The sequence below is a fragment of the Micromys minutus genome, assembly GCF_963924665.1.
Source record: "Micromys minutus genome assembly, chromosome: 4".
NCBI lineage: Eukaryota > Metazoa > Chordata > Mammalia > Rodentia > Muridae > Micromys > Micromys minutus.
In genome coordinates, this window is record NC_137973.1 from 1,120,505 (window position 1) to 1,141,506 (window position 21,002).

The window sequence follows — 21,002 nt, forward strand, 5'->3', positions numbered from 1 at the left end:
GAGTATTACTGCATTAAAAATAATTTGTAAAAGTAAGATCAGTCAACCGTACTAGCTCTCATGCAATAGAGCAAAAAACAGAATATTTAAAAAACATTTACCTTGGAGTCAATGATGTATGCCATGAACTGTGTGGAGGTCAGAGAAACACCTGACTTCAGAAGTCAGTTACACACTTCCCCAGTGTGTGCCCTAAGGCCAATGCAAGTCAGCAAGTCTGCTGGCTCTGTAGCAAGATGCTTTACATGCTGAGCCATCTTGTGGCCCACAAACTCACAAAGATGCAACCTAGTAGACAATCATTAACATCAGTACCTTAACAAGATGGGCAATTCTTTCTGGAGACTGAAACACAATCCATTCATCTACAGCAATAATTTCCTGATCCTTATCTTTCTGGATGGAAATATCTCCTCCAAAGAACAAGAGGCAATATGGCGAAACTTCCGTACAGTCGTACAAGTATATCTGGAAGGAGCACTACTGTCAAATTCAACATCCCAGACATCAATCAGCTTCTTTCTAAAATAGGTACTAACTTGCTTATGTAATTTTGAAAATGAATTTTGAAGAAATAAGACTTTAAGTGAACCTATCCTAATTCCTACACATTTTCTATTTTTGTGCGAAATTGAACATTTTCTAAGTGTCAAAACTAACCAATAAAGGTAAAATGACTATTACTTGTATATCGAAATAATAAAAATCTCACTTACTATTCTGACTACTACTTAGCTTATATTGTCATGCCAATAAATCCTTACACTATACAAATTCCTGATAGCACTTTTTGAAAGCAGCCTCACAGAGAAAGAAAACCTTATAAATAAGTAAATGATGTACTATACTATCTACTCATAGAAAAAAAGCTATAATTTATGTCAGAAGAAAACTGTACTTTTTAAGGTATAAAATCATAAAGCTACAAGACTGACATTTAGGTATACAGTTACATTAAATGTTCACTTACACTGCTTGTTCTCATCTTCAGGTGATAGATAAGCCAGTTGTAGTGGAAGTCTGTCTGCTCCACATTGACAGACTTAGGATGAATAGAAACCAGGCCATCAGACTTTGTGTGAACTTTCACCCTTTGAAAAAGTTACAATACAGTTTGTAAGTGCATCAAGGGATTGTTCCCTCATTACACAGCACATAACAAAGAATAAAGCACCCGAGAGGACTGGGAGAAGCTTACTCTGACATGACCACATCCCCCAACTTAGACAATAACTGAAATCAACTAAAAATGCCCATTGGTTAACTGTGTTCCCAAAAGACCCAAAATTTCAAAAATTAAAATTCTGTTGAAAAAACTTTTGCTAACACTGATTTTAAATTTACTTTCGGTGTAATGTCTTGCCATGTTTCTTTATGTGCAGCACATGCGTGCTTGCTGCCCACAGAAGCCAGAATGTAAGAACTATGAAAGAACAGCCAGTGCTCTTACTTGCTGAGCCATCTCTTCAGTCCCTTTAAAATGTTTTTAAATGCCCACTCAAAAATCTCAATTTCAATATATATATATCTTCAGAATAAGTATGTGTTGGTTAATTTACTCTGACTTCTTAGGGGCATTCTTTTTCCTGCAGTGTTTGTTTTGTGTGGAATGGAGTGTATGCATGAAGGCGAGGGAGAACGAGAGCCATCCCCATCCTCCCCCTTCACAATGGTGGCTTCAGGGCAGGAGGATATGGAACTTGTGGTGTCAGACGTGACAAGTGCCTGCCTACTAAGCAATCTCACAGGCCCCAGACATTCTTTTTGTTGGTACTCATTTTTGTGAGTCAATTATTCATCAATATCATTCAGACAGACATTTCATGGTTTGTTTTTAAACAATGTCAATGGTAATATATTGAATTTGCTACTTCATAATCCCTTGTTCTGAGCTTTTAAGGTCCTATGGATTCATAATGTATCAAATTCTATCATAGTTATAATTTATTATTCAGAACAAAACACATAAGTTACTTTTTCATCAATCAGTGTCATTCTGAAAATGAAGTTAGGAAATTTCTGCATATAGCCAAATGTATATTAAGACTTGGCCTTACAGTCTGTCTCAACTACCCAAGTCTGTTAAGCAAGCAGGAAAGCAAACAACATACAAGCAGGAAGGCACAACTGTGTCCCAGTAAAAATGTACTAAAAAACTTTTGGCTTATAACATTTATAACTGCTCCTAGCACCAACCACTGAACAAGTACAATAATCCAATGAAAACTGTCGCTTTTTTTCATGAAGCTCCCTTATGATGACAGGAAATAATTAAATGTTTGCACTTTAATATTATTCTATTAAAGTGTCAGCAAAGTTAGAAACAGGAATCTAGCAAACTGCTGACAGATAAAAACATGGAAGCGGGGGTGTGGTAGCTCACTGGATAACCCTCCCCTGTGTGAGGAGGAACAAGAGTTTGAGGCAGGTAGAAGCTATGATGTAAAACCATGCTTCAAAATGAAAAAAAACAAAAAACAAAAAACCACAAACCAACCTAGACTATTTACAATATAGATAATTCAGCCACATTAAAATTCATCCTCTTACCCACAACCCTGTAATTTAACCTATGTTGTGTGTACAACAAAGAATGCTTAATACTATTTCTGGCCTAAGAAACAAGAAAAGATCTCTTCTGATTATGGAGACAATAAGTACATCCAGCTACTACTGAAATGTTTCTTGGGAGGAAATCACCCCTGTGGGGCGCCGCCCACACATTCCCACGCTTCCGTCATTACAAGGTGGCGCGGATATCCGGCTGTGGGGCGCCGCCCACACATTCCCACGCATTCGCCATTACAAGATGGCGCTGATATCTGGCTGGAGTTAGCAGTAAACAAGCCATGTGCGCACAGGCCGGGTAACTTCCGCTTCATGAGTTCCGCCTCTTCCCGTGGCGTCATAGGGCCTGCTGAGTCTCAACCAATCAGGGGGCTCCGCGTCCAAGGCAAGGACTGATCCTTTTATAGGGGACGGGCTGGATAGCTCCTCTCTCTCTTCCTTTCTCTTCTGCCTCTCTCTCCCTCTCTCTCCCCCTTTTCTTCCTCTCTTCCCCTCGTAGTTTTCGGCCGTCTCGTGGAGCTTGTTCGTCTTGTTCGTCTCCTTGGATCTCTTGGTTTTCCCCGTCCTTTTCGTTACATGAAGCAAGTACCGGTTTTTCCAGATTAATAAAGTTTACCGCAGAAGGATTCTATTTTGTGTGCCGCGTCGTTCTTGCAGGCGAGACGGTTGCGCGGGACATCTGGTGCCGAAACCCGGGAAATTCGACCACTCCATCGTCTGCACCACAGAATTCAGAACTGCGGGGAGATTAGTTCGGCAAGGTATGTCTGATCCTGGATCTTTCTTTAATTTGGTTTAAATCCTCCACGGCCGTGTGAAGGGTCCGTAGAGGCTCCGGTCTTCGTCAGTGCAGTTTTTATTCTCTTCCTCTTAATTTCCTCTGTGTCCAACGGGGCTGGTGTTAATTTTGTGCTTAAGTCGGACGTAGATAAGCAGAGGCACCCCTGCGTTCCATAAGTCTTTGTAGATAAAAAAAGCGAGAACGCGCTGAGACTTGCCTTTCAGTTTCGCCTTGGGCCGCCACGCGAATAAGCCGCGGGCATTACATCGCTGTGATGGGCTCTTCACACTCGACCATTACAGCCCTGCAGTCAATTCTTAAGCAGAGAGATTTAGAATTGCCCACCCGCATCTTGCAGCGTTTTGTAAGAGAGGTTGAGCGAACGGCCCCTTGGTTTGCGGTTTCGGGGTCTCTCTCGCCAGCCTCATGGAACAGATTGGGTAGAGAATTAAACTGTGCACAGAATGCCGGAAACCTCGGGCCCGGAACCATGGCTATTTGGACGATGGTACAAAATTGTTTAAGAGATGAGAGTTGTAGGCCCGCCGTCGCTGCGGGGCAAGAGGTATTGAGTGAAGCGCAGGATAGGCTATCAGAAGCCGAACAGAGTGAGAGAATGGGCGCGCGCAGGAAAAGGTATTATCCCCCTAAGGAAAAAGGACCTCCAGAAACGCGGTATAGCGGGAGAGTAGCTACCCACGAACCTTCAGATTATTATTCCCTTATGCCCTCTGATGTTAGGAGAAGGGGAGTCAGTTTGTACCCTGTAGAAGACTTCGAGGCTCTAGACATTGATAGCCCCGAGACTTCAGATGATGATTATGAGCGAGAAGGCTTAGACCCAGAAGAGGAGGCAGGGGTAGATGAAGGAGCAGCTAGTTATGAGGAAAAAGGATATTATCCTGAGGAGCAGTATAGGCCCACGCGCTTGTCCCCAGTTGTCCCCACAGCGCCCCCTTTACCGGTGGCCCCTCCTCCATACGCGGCACGCACGCCTGTAAAATCCTTCTCGTTCCTCCCGGAAAGGGTGAGAAGACAGATGTGTCTCGCTTTCCCTGTGTTTGAGACAGCTGAGGGTGGCCGCGTTCATGCCCCCGTAGAATATAGTCAGATAAAAGAATTGGCAGAGTCAGTCAGAAAATATGGGATAACCGCCAATTTTACCATCGCTCAGCTTGATAGATTGGCTACCTCTGCCCTAACTCCCTCCGATTGGCAGACAATCGCCAAGGCTGCTCTACCGAGCATGGGACAGTATATGGAGTGGAAAGCTCTTTGGTATGAGGCTGCCCAAACCCAAGCAAGAGCCAATGCTACAGCGTTGACTCCTGAACAACAAGAATGGACATTTGATCTGTTGACGGGCCAAGGTCGCTATGCGGCAGATCAGACAGCTTATCATTGGGGTGCCTATGCCCAAGTGTCAAGCACAGCCATTAAGGCCTGGAAGGCACTTTCAAAAAAGGGAGGGGCCGATAATCAGCTTACAAAAATCATTCAGGGACCCCAGGAGCCTTTTTCAGATTTTGTAGCCCGCATGACCGAGGCGGCAGGTCGGATCTTCGGGGATCCCGAGCAGGCCGCCCCTCTTATTGAACAGCTTATTTTTGAGCAGGCCACCCAAGAATGCCGAGCCGCTATCGCCCCTAGAAAGGGCAAAGGTCTTCAAGACTGGCTTCGAGTCTGTAGGGAACTGGGAGGGCCACTTACTAATGCAGGTCTCGCGGCAGCCATTTTGCAGTCCCAGAGGGGCCCGCCACGAGCCCCTGATAGACGGGTCTGTTTTAGATGTGGAAGATCCGGACACTTAAAAAAGGATTGTCGGATGGTCTCTAGGGACCTTCCGACCCTTTGCACAAGATGTGGCAAGGGGTACCATAAAGCTGAACATTGCCGCTCTGTTAGGGACCTCAGAGGCCGGCTCCTTCCCCCGTTAGAGAGTCAGACTGCCCAGACCAATGAGATGCCAAAAAACGGGTCACTGGGCCCCCGTTCCCAGGGCCCGCAAAGATATGGGAGCAAATTTTCCAAACCCCTAGGGGAGAGCAAGGTGAGCACACAGACAGGCCAACAAGAATGGACCTGCGTGCCTCCTCCTCACTGGTATTAATGCCTCAGATGGGCGTTCAGCCCATCCCTGTAGGAGCGGTCACCTTGCCTTCGGGGACCCTAGGACTGATCCTCGGACGGGGGTCCCTTACAGCGCAGGGATTAATCATCCACCCAGGCATAGTAGACAGTGACCACTCCTCCGAAATACAGGTACTGTGCTCCAGCCCAACCGGCATATTCTCTGTAACTCAGGGTGACAGGATTGCACAGTTATTGCTCCTCCCTGATAGCTCTAATAGAAAGACTACGGAAAAGGCAGAAAAACAGATGGGCTCCTCTGGGACCGACTTAGCTTATTTAGCGGTATCTTTGAATACCAGGCCTAGGCTTAACTTGTGGGTTAATGAGAAGAGATTTCAGGGTATCCTTGACACAGGGGCTGATAAGAGTATTATATCCACTCATTGGTGGCCCAAAAATTGGCCGGTTGTAGAGTCATCACACTCCTTACAAGGATTGGGTTATAAGTCCTGCCCCACCATTAGTGCAGCCTCGCTCACCTGGAAAACCCCTGAAGGCCAATGTGGGCAGTTTGTCCCCTATGTACTTCCTCTTCCGGTTAACTTATGGGGGAGAGATATAATGCAACAGATGGGGCTAGTTCTGTCCAATAAATATTCGGCACAGGCTTATGATATTATGGGTAAGATGGGATATAAAGAGGGAAAAGGCTTAGGACGCTACGAACAAGGACCCCTAGAGCCTGCCTCGCCTAACCCTAACAAAGAAAGGCAGGGTCTGGGTTTTTCCTAAGCGCCATTGAGGCAGCACGGCCCATACCTTGGAAAACGGAGGAGCCAGTATGGGTTCCTCAATGGCCGCTTACCTCCGAAAAGTTAGAAGCTGTTACCCAATTAGTTAAAGAACAACTACAATTGGGTCATATAGAATCCTCAACCTCCCCTTGGAATACCCCCATTTTTGTGATTAAAAAGAAATCGGGAAAGTGGCGATTGTTGCATGACTTGAGAGCCATTAATAAACAAATGCATTTGCTTGGCCCTGTACAACGCGGTCTACCGGTTCTCACGGCGCTCCCAAAACATTGGCCTTTAATGATAATAGATATTAGAGATTGTTTCTTTTCACGGCGCTCCCAAAACATTGGCCTTTAATGATAATAGATATTAGAGATTGTTTCTTTTCCATACCTTTACATTCTCAAGATAGGCCCAGGTTCGCCTTTACCCTTCCTTCTATTAATCATGCAGAACCCGACAGGAGGTTTCAATGGAAAGTCCTGCCTCAGGGCATGGCTAACAGTCCGACTATATGTCAGTTATATGTTTACCAAGCCCTTATTCCTGTTAAAAGACATTTTCCATCATTAACCTGGGTTCTTTATACAGATGACATCCTAGTATGTGACAAAGATTTGTCAATCTTAACAGAGGCTTTTCCCCTATTGCAGCAAGCGTTAGAAAATATGGGCTTACGTATCGCCACGGAAAAAGTTCAGATTTCTGATACTAGTCAATTCCTAGGGTCTGTGGTATTCCCTGATAGGATTGTCCCTCAAAAGCTTGAGATAAGAAGGGATCACCTCCACACTCTTAATGATTTTCAAAAATTACTGGGAGACATTAATTGGCTTAGACCTTTTCTTAAGATTCCTTCTGCTGAACTTAAACCCTTGTTCGATGTTTTAGAAGGGGATCCGCATGTTTCCTCACCTAGAAGTTTGACCCCGCAAGCAGAAAGAGCGTTACAGTTGGTAGAAGAAGCTATACAGGATGCACAATTGGTTCGCATGGATTATGATAAACCTTTCTCATTATGTGTTTTTAAAACAAACCGGCTCCCTACTGCAGTGCTTTGGCAGCAAGGGCCTTTATTATGGGTGCATCCTAATGCCTCGCCAGCTAAAATAATTGACTGGTATCCAGATGCTGTGGCGCAATTAGCGCTGAGGGGGCTAAAATCTGCCATCACGCATTTTGGCAGTGAGCCACAGCTGTTAATTGTTCCCTATAATGCCATGCAGGTTTCCACTCTTGCTGCCACTTCAAATGATTGGGCTATCTTAGTCACTTCCTTTTCAGGAAAAATAGATAATCATTACCCAAAACACCCAATTTTACAGTTTGCTTTAACTCAACCTGTAGTTTTTCCCAAAGTAACGTCCTGTAGTCCCCTAAAAGAAGGGTTAGTTATTTACACTGACGGTTCCAAAACTGGGCTGGGGGCTTTTGTGGTTAACGGTCAGGTCTACTCGAGGCAGTACACAGAAACCTCCCCACAGGTGGTAGAATGCTTAGTGGTTCTTGAGGTTTTACAACGTTTTTCAGAGCCTATAAATATAGTGTCTGATTCGTCTTATGTTGTTAATGCTGTCAATTTGCTTGAGGCGGCTGGCATTATTAAACCGTCTAGCAGAGTTGCCTCAATTTTCGCGCAAATTCAAAATTGCCTTCTAGCCAGAAGATCGCCCTTTTTTATTACTCACATTAGAGCTCATTCTGGATTGCCAGGACCTATGGCTAAAGGCAATGATTTGGCAGACAGGGCTACAAAAATAATTGCTATAGCCATGTCTTCGCCGCTAGAGGCTGCTAAAAGTTTTCACAAAAACTTTCATGTAACTTCCGAAACTTTGCGGCGCCGCTTTTCCATTTCCAGAAAACAGGCTCGCGATATTGTTGTCAATTGCCAAAATTGCAGTCAGTTTCTGCCTGCGCCCCACTCGGGGGTTAATCCTCGGGGCATCCAGCCTCTTCAAATATGGCAAATGGACGTTACCCATGTCCCCGCCTTTGGTAAGCTGCAATATGTACATGTATCCATTGATACCTGTTCAGGAATAATTGTAGCCACTCCCTTATCTGGAGAAAAGGCCTCACATGCCATCCAACATTGCTTGGAGGCTTGGAGTGCCTGGGGTAAGCCAAAGTTCTTAAAGACAGACAACGGGCCGGCTTTTACCTCACAAAAATTTCAACAATTTTGTAGCCAGATGGCTGTGACTCATCTTACAGGTTTGCCGTATAATCCACAAGGACAAGGTATTGTGGAACGTGCTCACCGCACTCTTAAATCATATCTAATAAAACAGAAAGGGGGGGTTATGCAGGCCTTGCCCCCCGTGCCTAGGACAGCAATATCCATGGCACTGTTCACCTTAAACTTTTTAAATCTTGATGACCATGGCCATACGGCAGCTGAAAGGCATTGCCTACCCATGGATAAACCAAAAGAGATGGTAAAATGGAAAGATGTCATAACTAATGAATGGAAAGGACCGGATCTTGTGTTGATAAGATCCAGGGGAGCTGTTTGTGTTTTTCCTCAGGATGAAAATAATCCTTTCTGGGTTCCCGAGAGGCTCACGCGAAAAACGGCAGAGACTCCTGATGACAGCCCTGCTCCTGACGCGGTGGAACCAGAGAGCCAGAGAAGAGACGAGATGGGCGATTCTGTGGGCAGTCCTGAAACCAATTCCAGCGGAACTTGATGCTACAGTCTCCCCTAACCTTTTCACCCCCGATACTAACTTGGGTGGGGGTGGGACTCTTGGGAGCAATCCTTTGCTGCGGACTTGCGTTGCTTCTCTGGCTGGTTTGTAAGCTCGAGGCCCAAACAAAAAAGAGACAAGGTGGTTACTGCCCAAGCGCCAGTCGCTCTAGAACATGCAGCATCAGCCGATATCTGTTTGTCTTTGCTTAAGCAGTAGGTCGCCGGCCAGACAGCTCTTGCACTCCTAGAACTTCGGTTCATTGCACAGGATTAGAGTGTCTGGTTTGAGCAGCCCTTGAGGGATGCCGAGCTTAGCATCGCACTGAGAAACCCCTGGTCGCGGGGTATTCTCCGGGAGATAAGCCATTTGTATGAGGGTTTCCTGCCCCAGTGTCCCTCCCTCAGAAAAACGGCAGAGGACAGGTCAGGTGTACTGCGGGCTACAAAAGGCCTAGCGGTTACTCCTGTACATGGTCTTTATACACCTTAATGAGGATTTGACCTCTATCTCCGCCCTCCTAATATGGGTGTCCTACTTTGCTTAAAGTATAAAAGATAGGGGGAGATGTGGGGCGCCGCCCACACATTCCCACGCTTCCGTCATTACAAGGTGGCGCGGATATCCGGCTGTGGGGCGCCGCCCACACATTCCCACGCATTCGCCATTACAAGATGGCGCTGATATCTGGCTGGAGTTAGCAGTAAACAAGCCATGTGCGCACAGGCCGGGTAACTTCCGCTTCATGAGTTCCGCCTCTTCCCGTGGCGTCATAGGGCCTGCTGAGTCTCAACCAATCAGGGGGCTCCGCGTCCAAGGCAAGGACTGATCCTTTTATAGGGGACGGGCTGGATAGCTCCTCTCTCTCTTCCTTTCTCTTCTGCCTCTCTCTCCCTCTCTCTCCCCCTTTTCTTCCTCTCTTCCCCTCGTAGTTTTCGGCCGTCTCGTGGAGCTTGTTCGTCTTGTTCGTCTCCTTGGATCTCTTGGTTTTCCCCGTCCTTTTCGTTACATGAAGCAAGTACCGGTTTTTCCAGATTAATAAAGTTTACCGCAGAAGGATTCTATTTTGTGTGCCGCGTCGTTCTTGCAGGCGAGACGGTTGCGCGGGACACACCCCACTTTGAGAATCATAGCCCTAGAACATGGTCTTAATGTTGGTCACTCCGGGCAAGCTGTATTTTCTAACTGTATAATCACAAGATCCCCACTGTTTTCATTTACACTGACCTTTCACCACAGTTTTAAGCCATAATTTCCCCATTGCTAGTAAAGACCCGCATTTGAGTGAACTCCTTAGAATAAACCCAAATTAAAATATAAAATTATCAATAAACCAAACTGAGCCAATGACTACTGAACAGAAACCTTCCGCAGGGTGACAATTCAATCCCATGTGGCCTTCCTGACTGTCAGTACCCATGCTAGCATAAACTATGAGGCAGAAATACTCTTCACTGTTCTCTCCAACTGCCGCAAGGTCTAACTGGACACACATTCCTTTTCTCCAAAGAATGGAATTACACTTTTATTCAAATAGCTATCAACACACACACACACACACACACACACACACACACACACACACACACACACACACAATCTTTAACCTATTTTGTAAACTGGTGATCAGGTAGGTGACTAGAAACAGATCCCTATGCTCACCAATTCCTATGCATCTAAACTACCAAAGAATCCATTTCTACTTTCTGAGATCTTCCTCAACTTCCTTCTTTAGAGGTTTGAAGTTCTTGTCACACAGCTCCTTCACTTGCTTAGTTAGTCACACCAAGGTATTTCATAGTTTTTGTGACTATTGTGAAGGATATCTTTTTCCTAATTTCTTTCCCCACATTGTGTCCTTTGAATATAAAAAAGCTACTGATTTGTTTGAGTTAATTGCTCCGGCCAGGACTTCCAGTACTTTGTTGAGTAGGTAGGTGGAGAGTGAGCAGCCTTGTCGAGTCCCTGATTTTTTTGTTTGAGATTGCTTCAAGTTTTCCACCGTTAAGTTTGATGTTGGCTGTTGGTTTGCTGTATATTGCTTTTCTTATGTTTAGGGATGGGCCTTGGATTCCTGTTCTTTCCAACACTTTTAGCATGAAGGGGTGTTGAATTTTGTCAAATGCTTTCTCAGCATCTAGTGAGATGACCATGTGGTTTTTTTTCTTTGGGTTTGTTTATATGGTGGATTACATTGATGGATTTCCATATGTTAAACCACCCCTGCATGTCAGGGATGCAGACTACTTGATCATGGTGAATGATCGTTTTGATGTGTTCTTGGATTCAGTTTGCAAGGATTTTTTTGAGTATTTTTGCATCAATGTTCATAAGTGAGATTGGTCTGAGGTTCTCTTTCCTTGTAGGGTCTCTGTGTGGTTTAGGAATGAGGGTTATTATAGCCTCAAAAAATGAGATGGGTATTTTCCATCTGATTCTATTTTGTGGAATAGTTTGGAGAGTATTAGTATTATGCTGTCAATAAATGTCTGATACAATTTTGCACTAAACCCATCTGGACCTGTGCTCTTTTTGGTTGGGAGGCTTTTGATGACTGCCTCTATTTCTTTAGGTGTTATGGGATTATTTAGATGGTTTACCTGGTCCTGATTTAACTTTAGTACCTTGTATCTGTCTAGGAATTCATCCATTTCCTCCATATTTTCCAGCTTTGTTGAGTATAGGCTTTTGTAGTATAATCTGATGATTTCTTGAATTTCCTCAGTTTCATTTGTTATTTTTCCACTTTCCTTTCTGATTTTATTAATTTGGATATGCTCTCTTTGTGTCTAGTTAGTCTGGCTAAGGGTTTATCAATCTGGTGATTTTCTCAAAGAACCAGCTCTTGGTTTTGTTGATTCTTTCAATGGTTCTTTTTGTTTCTATTTGGTCGATTTCTACCCTAAGTTTGATTATTTCTAGCCGTCTACTCCTCTTGGGTGCATCTGCTTCCTTTTGTCCTAGAGCTTTCAACTGTGCTGTCAAGTTGCTGGTGTATGCTCTCTCCAGATTCTTTTTGGAAGCACTCAGAGCTTTGAGTTTTCCTCTCAGTACTGCTTTCATTGCATCCCATAGGTTTGGGTATGTTGTGTTTTCGTTTTCATTGAATTCTAGAAAATCCTTCATTTCTTTCTTCATTTCTTCCTTGACCCTGCTATCGTTTAACAGAACACTGTTTAGTTTCCATGTGTATGTGGGCTTTGTGTTGTCTTTGTTGTTATTAAAGACCAGCCTTAGACCATGGTGATCTGAGAGGATGCATGGGAGTATTTCGATCTTCGTATATCTATTGAGGCTCATTTTGTGACCAATTATGTGGTCAATATTTGAGAAGGTGCCATGAGGTGCTGAGAAGGTGTATTCTTTTGTTTTAGGATAATATGTTCTGTAGATATCTATTAATTCCAGTTGGTTTATAACCTCTGCTAGTTTTACAGTGTCCTTGTTCAGTTTTTGTTTCCCTGATCTGTCCATTGGTGAGAGTGGGGTATTGAGGTCTCTCACTATTATTGTGTGGGGCGAAATGTATTTTTTGAGCTTTAGTATGGTTTCTTTTATGAATATCGGTGCTTTTGTATTTGGAGCATATATGTTAAGGATTGAGAGTTCCTCCTGACAAATTTCCCCTGTAATGAGTAAAAAGTGTCCTTCCTTATCTTTTTTGATAACTTTTGGTTGAAAATCTACTTTATTCGATATTAGAATGGCTACTCCAGCTTGCTTCCTGGGGCCATTTGCTTGGAAGGTTTTTTTCCCACCCTTTTACTCTGAGACATGCTCATGGATTGGAAGGATCAACATTTTAAAAATGGCCATCTTACCAAAAGCAATCTACAGATTCAATGCAATCCCCATCAAAATTCCAACCCAGTTCTTCACTGAGTTGGAAAGAGCAATGTGCAATTTCATCTGGAATAACAAAAGACCTAGAATAGCGAAATCCATCCTCAACAACAAGACAACATCTGCCGGAATCACTATTTCTGACCTCAAGCTATATTACAAGGCAACTGTGCTAAAAACTGCATGGTACTGGTACAGAAATAGGGACGTGGATCAATGGAATATAATAGAAGATCTAGAAATGAGCCTTCACGTATATGGTCACCTGATTTTTGAAAAAGGAGCTGTAAACATTCAATGGAAAAAGGACAGCCTATTCAACAAATGGTGTTGGTCCAACTGGCACTCAGCATGCAGAAGAATGAAAATAGACCCTTTCTTATATCCTTGTACAAAGCTCAAGTGTAAGTGGATCAAAGATCTCCACATTAAACCAGGTACACTGAAAGTATTAGATGAGAAAGTCGGGAAAACCTTAGAACTCATAGGTACAGGAGAAATTTCCTAAACAGAAAACCAATAGCTCAAGCTCTAAGGTCAAAGATTGACAAATGGGACTTAATGAGATTGTAAAGTCTCTGTAAGGTTAAAGACACTATCATGAAAACAAAACGGCAGCCAACGGAGTAGGAAAAGATCTTTACCAACCCCACAACAGATAGAGGCCTAATATCCAAGGGATACAAAGAACTCAAAAAGCAAGATACCAGAAAATCAAACAACCCTATTAAAAAATGGGGTACAGACTTAAACAAAAATTTCTCAATTGAGGAATATCGAATGGCTGAGAAACATCTAAGAAAGTGCTCAACATCCTTAGCCATCAGGGAAATGCAAATCAAAACAACCCTGAGATTCCACCTCACACCAGTCAGATTGGCCAAGATCCAAAACTCAGATGACAATAGATGCTGGCGAGGATGTGGAGAAAGAGGAACACTTCTCCACTGTTGGTGGGGTTGTAAACTGATACAACCACTCTGGAAATCAGTCTGGCGGTTCCTCAGAAAAGTGGACATAGTACTACCAGAAGACCCAGTTATTCCACTTCTGGGCATATACCCCAGAGACACTTTAATACACAACAAAGATACATGCACCACAATGTTCATAGCAGCTCTATTTATAATAGCCAGAAGCTGGAAAGAACCCAGATGTCCTTCAGTAGATAAATGGATACAAAAATTGTGGTACATTTACACAATAGAGTACTACTCAGCTATCAGAAACAATGGCCTAACGAAATTCTCAAGAAAATGGATGCATCTAGAGAATATCATCCTGAGTGAGATAACCCAGTCACAAAAGAACAGACATAATATGCAGTCAGTGATAATGGGATACTAACCCCAGAAAGCCCTGAACACCCCAGAAACAACCCACAGACTGTGTGAAGATCAAGAAAAAAAAGAATATATTTTAATTAAAATAGAACTGTATCACATCCCCCTTTTTTTCCTAAAGCCCCCCCCCAGTTTCTCTCCTATCTCAAATCAATAACCTCTTTTCCTATATTATGATTACATATATACATATGTGTATGTATAGGTACCCACAAATACTTAATTACAACCTTATAAAAAATGTTTGTATATTTTTATGCAAAAATGCTTAAAAATCTGTATATTTATCTTTGTTTTTAAAAATAAAGTTAAAAATAAAAGAATCCATTTCTACTAGAGGGTTTCAATGATGCAGAAAGAGCTGTGAGTAGATCGTAAAATCTTCAATGCTTACATTTTCCTCTTTTTACCCAAATTTAGTCGGATTTTAGCAACTTTAGGATATAAGCCAGCACAGATGACAGCTTTAATTATCTTCTCATTATCTATAAGGAAGGAAAAGTAGAGGGGAGAAATTAAAACACTGAAGCACTGGACCATTAATGGTAAGTGACTTTTGTGTTGTTTGTTTTGTTTTTCTTTACCTGAGTTTATATTAGCTTTTGGATCTTTGGGACTTCTACTGCTTACAAATCCAGCTCCAAGAAGATGCTCAGCAAACTGTCCCTTCATGTTATGCAGCATCTAGAGAGCAATGGTAACAGCTAGAAACCTTTCGTGTATAGGGCCTTTAAATCACACTCATCTCAATTTAGTTCTTAGCTTCTCCTGCTTTACAAATGTAAAGCTAGACTTATTTTAATTATATGTGTATGTGTATTTAGTGTCAGTCTTGGTGCCTGCGGAGGACTGAAGTCTTCAGACCACCTATAACATAGCTAGATTCACAGTCAGCTAAGATCTGCAAGACTCAGGTGGTGGAAATCAACTTGGATCCTTGCAGCAAAAGTTTTTAACCAGTAGCTCAGCAGTTAAAATATGACCATTTAAGGAGGGAATTGATAAATCACAAAAATAAATAAAATTTATTTCTGCAAATAAATTTTATTGGAACACAACTATTTCTACTTTCTATATTCTTTGTGGTTGCTTCTGTCTTCTTCTGTATCTTAAAACACATGGCCTACAAGTCTAAATTACTATTTGGTGGAAAAAAAAAAACTGAATGATATAAGGAACAAAACATCCAGTAATGTTTAAAGAATTGCTCCATTTTGCAAGACACATTAGAATTTTCTTTTACTCTGCTTTCAAAAACAAATAGAACCCCTCCCCCACAATAATTACCAAGCTTAACAACTGTTAATATGCCAGCACAGGAACATTTCCCATAAGAGAAAGCCTTAAGCAGAAATAATGGGTGGCTCAGTATAGTGGAAAATTGTCCCCCCCGCCACTTCAGTAATCTTCAAAGTCACAATACTGTAGAAACTATGCACATACACCAACAGAAGAATTAGAAAGAAGCACAGTCTAAGAATGAGATCCTATTTATTTTGTTTCTTGTTTTTGTTTATTGAGTTTTTGAAACAGGATCTTATATAGCCCAGGCTGGCCTTACACTCTGAAGCTGAGGCTGGCCCTGAATTCCTGATATCTTCCTGTCTTCATCTGAGTGATAGGATGATAGGCATATTGTACCACTCCTACCTTGAGATCAGCTTTTAACATTATAAAAGCTCTTGTTAGCTCAGCACTGCAGTACAAGTCTACACTTCAAGCAACTTGAGGCTCAGAGAGAAGAACTGAGGGTTCCAGGCCAGCCTAGGCTAGAAGCTAGACTGAACCAAAAGTTTTTCTAAAGCATAATTAACTTTAGTTCTACAGAAATGAAAACGGTACAGATTAATCTGTTTTCACAATTGCAGAAACATCTTTTAAAAGAACATCTTCAAATTCAAACAAAGAGACTATAATTACAAAAATTGGTAAAATGTAAGTATTCCTTTTACAAGAGGTGTAACTTAGTTTCCCCACGTTATTCTTCTAAATGAATGGATGGCCACCTCCTCCAGTCAGCACAGCATTGTTATCTTAGGGCAACCATCTCTCCATGCAGTCCTCACAGTGCAGTTCCCATCACTCCTGTTCCTTCTGTATGTCAAACAGCTCTAGTGTGCAGCGTCAGTCATGTGACATGAAATAGTCACTGAGTCCTTGTCAGTGGCTGTTTTCAGAGGACATTTCTTTAGTGCTTTCCTGAATGTTCATTTTTTCTCTTTACAATTGACTCACATCTCCACTGCATATGCTATTCACATAGGCAACCTGGATTTCGGCATCCATCTTTCCATAATTTTTAGGCATAGTTGACATTTTGCTATACCATTTCAGGGAATGGCTATTGATATATGTCTGGGTAAGTTCCCATTACACATGAAACACTGATAGAGAATAGTCTTGTCCTTCAACATTTTATTTATCACTTTAAAATTATGTTTTTAGCTGCATCCACATCCTAACTACTTATAAAGCTTTTTTTTTTTTTAATATTAAGAGTCTGCTTTCCTGTTTTGTTGTGCTCTTTAACCTTCTACTTCATTTCTTAGTTTGTCTGTCCATTGTCAAAGTTCACTCTTAGTAGATTATTTTCTTTTCCTTGTTTTACTGGATATGTGAAATAGGCTATGTCACTGTAGCTCTGGGCTGCAGTATCTTTCTGAATTGTCACATCATTTTCACTCTCTGGTAACCAGGCATTTTTTATTAAAATGTTAATTTCTTCACACATTCACACAAACACACACACAAGTTAATGTAGTTAATGCTTCCTACAAATAAAATTGGACAAAACAGATGTATATATACTAATCTAGTCTACGGAACAAGTACATCTTCCAGTATTACCTGTAGTGTGTTTGAGGAGAGGAAATATTCCCAGCAGTAGTCTTTTTCATATCTGAAACCACGTCGTTTAGCTTCTTCCCAACCCTATTGGACAAAAGAAATAAAGAAACTCACATGGTTTGCCACACCAAATACTACTAAGTAGTTTCCATCTTATTTTACTAACAGTTTCTTTGCTGGTGTCCCACTTTCTCTGTAAAACATGTCAAAGAATTTTGAAATTCAGAACAAACACATGAAGCTTCTTATGATGCCAATACCTAGCATTGCTGACATACTGTATATTTAACATAAAATCTTTCTACCGTAATATCAAGCATTCATTAAAAAACTGTATTAGCAAACAAATTTCAATCCATTATATTTCCAATTTAAAACTATGGTTTCTTAACAGAATAAGCAAAGGAGGAGAGGCTGTCCGCAAGAAAGCTCAGGAGGTAGGTCCTCGAATCCAAGCTTGAAAACCAAAGTCAGATCCCTTCATCTCCATATTGTGAGAGGGGAGACAGAGCTCTCACAAACTGTCTTCACTGTCAACGCTCCCCCAACAAAAATGAATACAACTTAAAGCTTAAAAAAAAAAATAAGGAAAATCTGGGAGAAGCTGAGGAGGAGGGCGACCCCACAGAAAGATCAGCATTCTCAACTAACCTGGACCCCTGAGATCTCTTAGAACTGAGTCACCAACCAGGCAGCATACACCAGCTGATATGAGGCCCCTAACTCATATACAGCAGTGGACTGCCTGATCTGTCCTCAGGCAGAGAAGACTCACACACACCTAACCCTTGAAAGAATTGAGGCCCCAGGGAGTGGGGAGGTCTGCTCAGTGTGGGTGTGACTGAGGACATCCTCTTGGAGACAGGGATAGTGGGGTGAGAAGGAGGTATGAAATGAGGAACAGTCAGATAGAGAACTGGGAGGGGAATAATAACTGGACTATAAAAAGAAAATTAAAAATAAAAAATAATAATAAAAAGGAAACATAGAAAGAAAAGATTAAATAAGTTTTGGAGCAATACAGTTCTAAAAAATTAAAATTAAGACAGCAAATCTAGACTAACATACCCTGTAAAATAACCATCATGGGTGAAGGAGAGAAAGTTATCACAGTATAAATAGCCTTCAAAAAAACCTATGCTCATGGGCCAGAGAGTCAAACAATCCTCTTAAACAACGGGGCACAGAGCTAAACAAAGAATTCTCGATTGAGGAATATCGAATGGCTGAGAGGCATGTAAGGAAGTAATCGACATCCTTAGCCATCAGGGAAATAAAAATCAAAACAACCCTGAGATTCCACCTCACACCAGTCAGATTGGCCAAGATCCAAAACTCAAATGACAGCAGATGCTGGCGAGGTTGTGGAGAAAGAGGAACACTCCTCCACTCTTGGTGGGGTTGTAAACTGATATAACCACTCTGGAAATCAGTCTGGCGATACCTCAGAAAATTGGACATAGTACTACCTGAAGATCCAGCTATTTCACTTCTGGGCATATACCCCAGAGACACTCCAATATACAGCAAAGATACATGCACCACAATGTTCATAGCAGCTCTATTTATAATAGCCAGAAGCTGGAAAGAACCCAGATGTCCTTCAGTAGATGAATGGATACAGAAATTGTGGTACATTTACACAATGGAGTACACTCAGCTATTAGAAACAGTAACTTTATGAAATTTCTAGGAAAATGAATGCATCTAGAGAATATCATCCTGAGTGAGATAACCCAGTCACAAAAGAACAGACATAATATGCAGTCACTGATAATTGGATACTAGCCCCAAAAAGCTCTTGAACACCTCAGAAACAACTCACAGACCATATGAAGCTCAGAAAAAGAAAGGCCAAAAAGTGGAATTTTAAATCCTCCTTAGGAAAAAAAAAAGTGTATAGCACCCTCTCAGAGTGGGGTACACCTAGACCTTAAATCATTAATAACTCAAGAGCTAAGAAGATAGCCTTGTGGCAATTCTTGGTTTTTAAAAATCATTATGTTTAATCTTTACAGACCAAGAAAACTTAAGACTATTTCTATGTTATGTTTTACATGTACTTTATGTTCATTGTAAGTAGTAAGATTTCAAAGCATATGATCAATCCTTTAAATAAATCAAGTACTGACAAAAATATATTCATATAGTTTTATGCCAAATGCTTTTAAAATTCTGTATATGCATCTCTGTTGTTTTTAAATAAAGTTTTAAGAAACAAAGAAAGTATACTGACTAGACCAAATCTCAAAAAAAAAAAAAAAAACCACAGGAGACAATCTGTTGCGTTGAGAGGAGGACTAAGGACAGAAATAAGTATCACCATGAGAAACGAGAAGTTTTACCAAGAGTACAACCACCAAAAACAACACAATGATTGTAGTCAACACACACCTGTTAATAATAACTTTAAAACTTAAGCTACATTACTAAAATTAAAGACAGAGACTAACATCAATCCACTAATAGCAGGTGATTTCAATATTCCACTTTTTCCAATAGATCAGTCATTTGGACAAAAAACAACAAAAAACCAAAAATAAAAAAACTGAGCAGTATATGGTAAGCCCTAAAAATCATATTATACACAGGTAACATATAAACCAAGGTTGTATTTCTATACATACACATGTGTGTATCAGTATGTTTGTACACACACACGTTTATATACGATTTTGATAGTCTATCACTGACTAAAGAGTAGGAATTAATGGACAGACTATAATGAATATAAGGCAAAGACACAAAGGAACATCACATATGAAAAACAAGATAAGGTGATCAACTGTGTCCATCTTACTTTTTATATAAGCCCAAAAGAGGAAAGATGAGCTCTTGTATAAGACAGTTCATTTTTATAAAATGTTCAGAAAATTTAAACCACGCTCTTCATTTTATCCCTGAGATATAAAATGGTCATTTAAAAGTATTTTACAACATGCTCTTGAGCAACCTTCCATAAAGCAGGACAGTATGTTACCTTACCTCAAAGGCATTCACAACCGTTAGGTGATCACTTCTGGTTTCCTTCGCCAGTTCCTTTCTTCTAGCATCTGCTATCTTTTCTTTTCCCTAAAACATTAACAATATTAGCTTACAATTTTCTGACGTAATAATGATAGATATTTTACTGAAAATCTAGTGAAACACAGATTCGAACAGTAAATACACTTGGTATTACAAGTGCTCAGCCCCATTTCTGTGTCTCTTACCAAGGGAATGACAAAGGGATCTTTAAAGCTGAGACTGGCAGCAATGGTAAGGACGGGGTCCAAGCAACAGAACAAAGCTCCAAACAGAATCATTTTTCCAATATGTGGCTCAACAGGCAGTCGGGCTAAATGGACACCAAGAGGTGTCAATTCTTCTTGCTTATCCAAAGCACTCTGAAAGGAAAGAGTCTGCTCTTACAGTAGGTCCAGCAAAACAGTCCATGAAAGCTAAACCCCAAAGCCCTCAAGCATTGTTTTAAGTGCCTTCAACAAAAACCGAACAAACAAGTAAATTTTAATGTCAGCAAAGGCTAACTTATACAAACACAATGAATCTATGACATGGAAGTATTATGTTAGAAATTAAATCCCCTGTGGTAAAGCAGTTCTAAAGGTACCAAGTGGGTGAAATGCAGTCCCTAACAGTCTAGTTTAGGGGTTGTGGTGCAGAAAGAGGTAAGGAGCACACATAGGAATGATGTCTGTTTCAGCTAGAAAAGTATCCTGAAGATACCAGGGAAATATAAAGACACAACCAAATAAATAAGAATTATTATTCTTCAAGCAGTGTATTGTATTAAAAGCCTACCACAATGCTACAAAATCCAAATTTAAAAAATTATCAACAGCAAAGGTTTCCAAACCAGTGACATATAGAAACATGTCTTCAGCACCCTCCAACCCTGACTAACCAACATGACTTTACAGATAAGGAAAAGTACTTTTCTCTACATGGTCCAGTAGAGAAAAAAGGTGCTGTAAAGAGTATGTGTGAATATAACTAAGGCAGTGAATCTCTAACTGACTCAGTTTAAATCAGCAGGAGAGTAAAGGACAGCACTTCT

General features: G+C 41.3%; 1 protein-coding gene across 2 annotated transcripts in view; it reads right to left on the reverse strand.

Annotated features, from left to right (window-relative positions):
* Positions 1-21,002, reverse strand: part of DHX36 (DEAH-box helicase 36) — a 55,171-nt gene that overhangs the window by 2,900 nt on the left and 31,269 nt on the right. For both annotated transcript variants that reach the window (XR_013974998.1, XM_080915485.1), the window contains exons 18-24: positions 20,158-20,331; positions 19,931-20,017; positions 16,946-17,029; positions 14,683-14,782; positions 14,493-14,583; positions 971-1,091; positions 316-468 (exon numbers count right to left, since the gene is read on the reverse strand). Coding sequence is in view for 1 of the 2 variants with exons in the window: in XM_080915485.1 (XP_080771611.1) it covers positions 316-468; positions 971-1,091; positions 14,493-14,583; positions 14,683-14,782; positions 16,946-17,029; positions 19,931-20,017; positions 20,158-20,331 (810 nt within the window). In the remaining variant the exon portion in view is untranslated. The remainder of the gene's footprint in view (positions 1-315; positions 469-970; positions 1,092-14,492; positions 14,584-14,682; positions 14,783-16,945; positions 17,030-19,930; positions 20,018-20,157; positions 20,332-21,002) is intronic.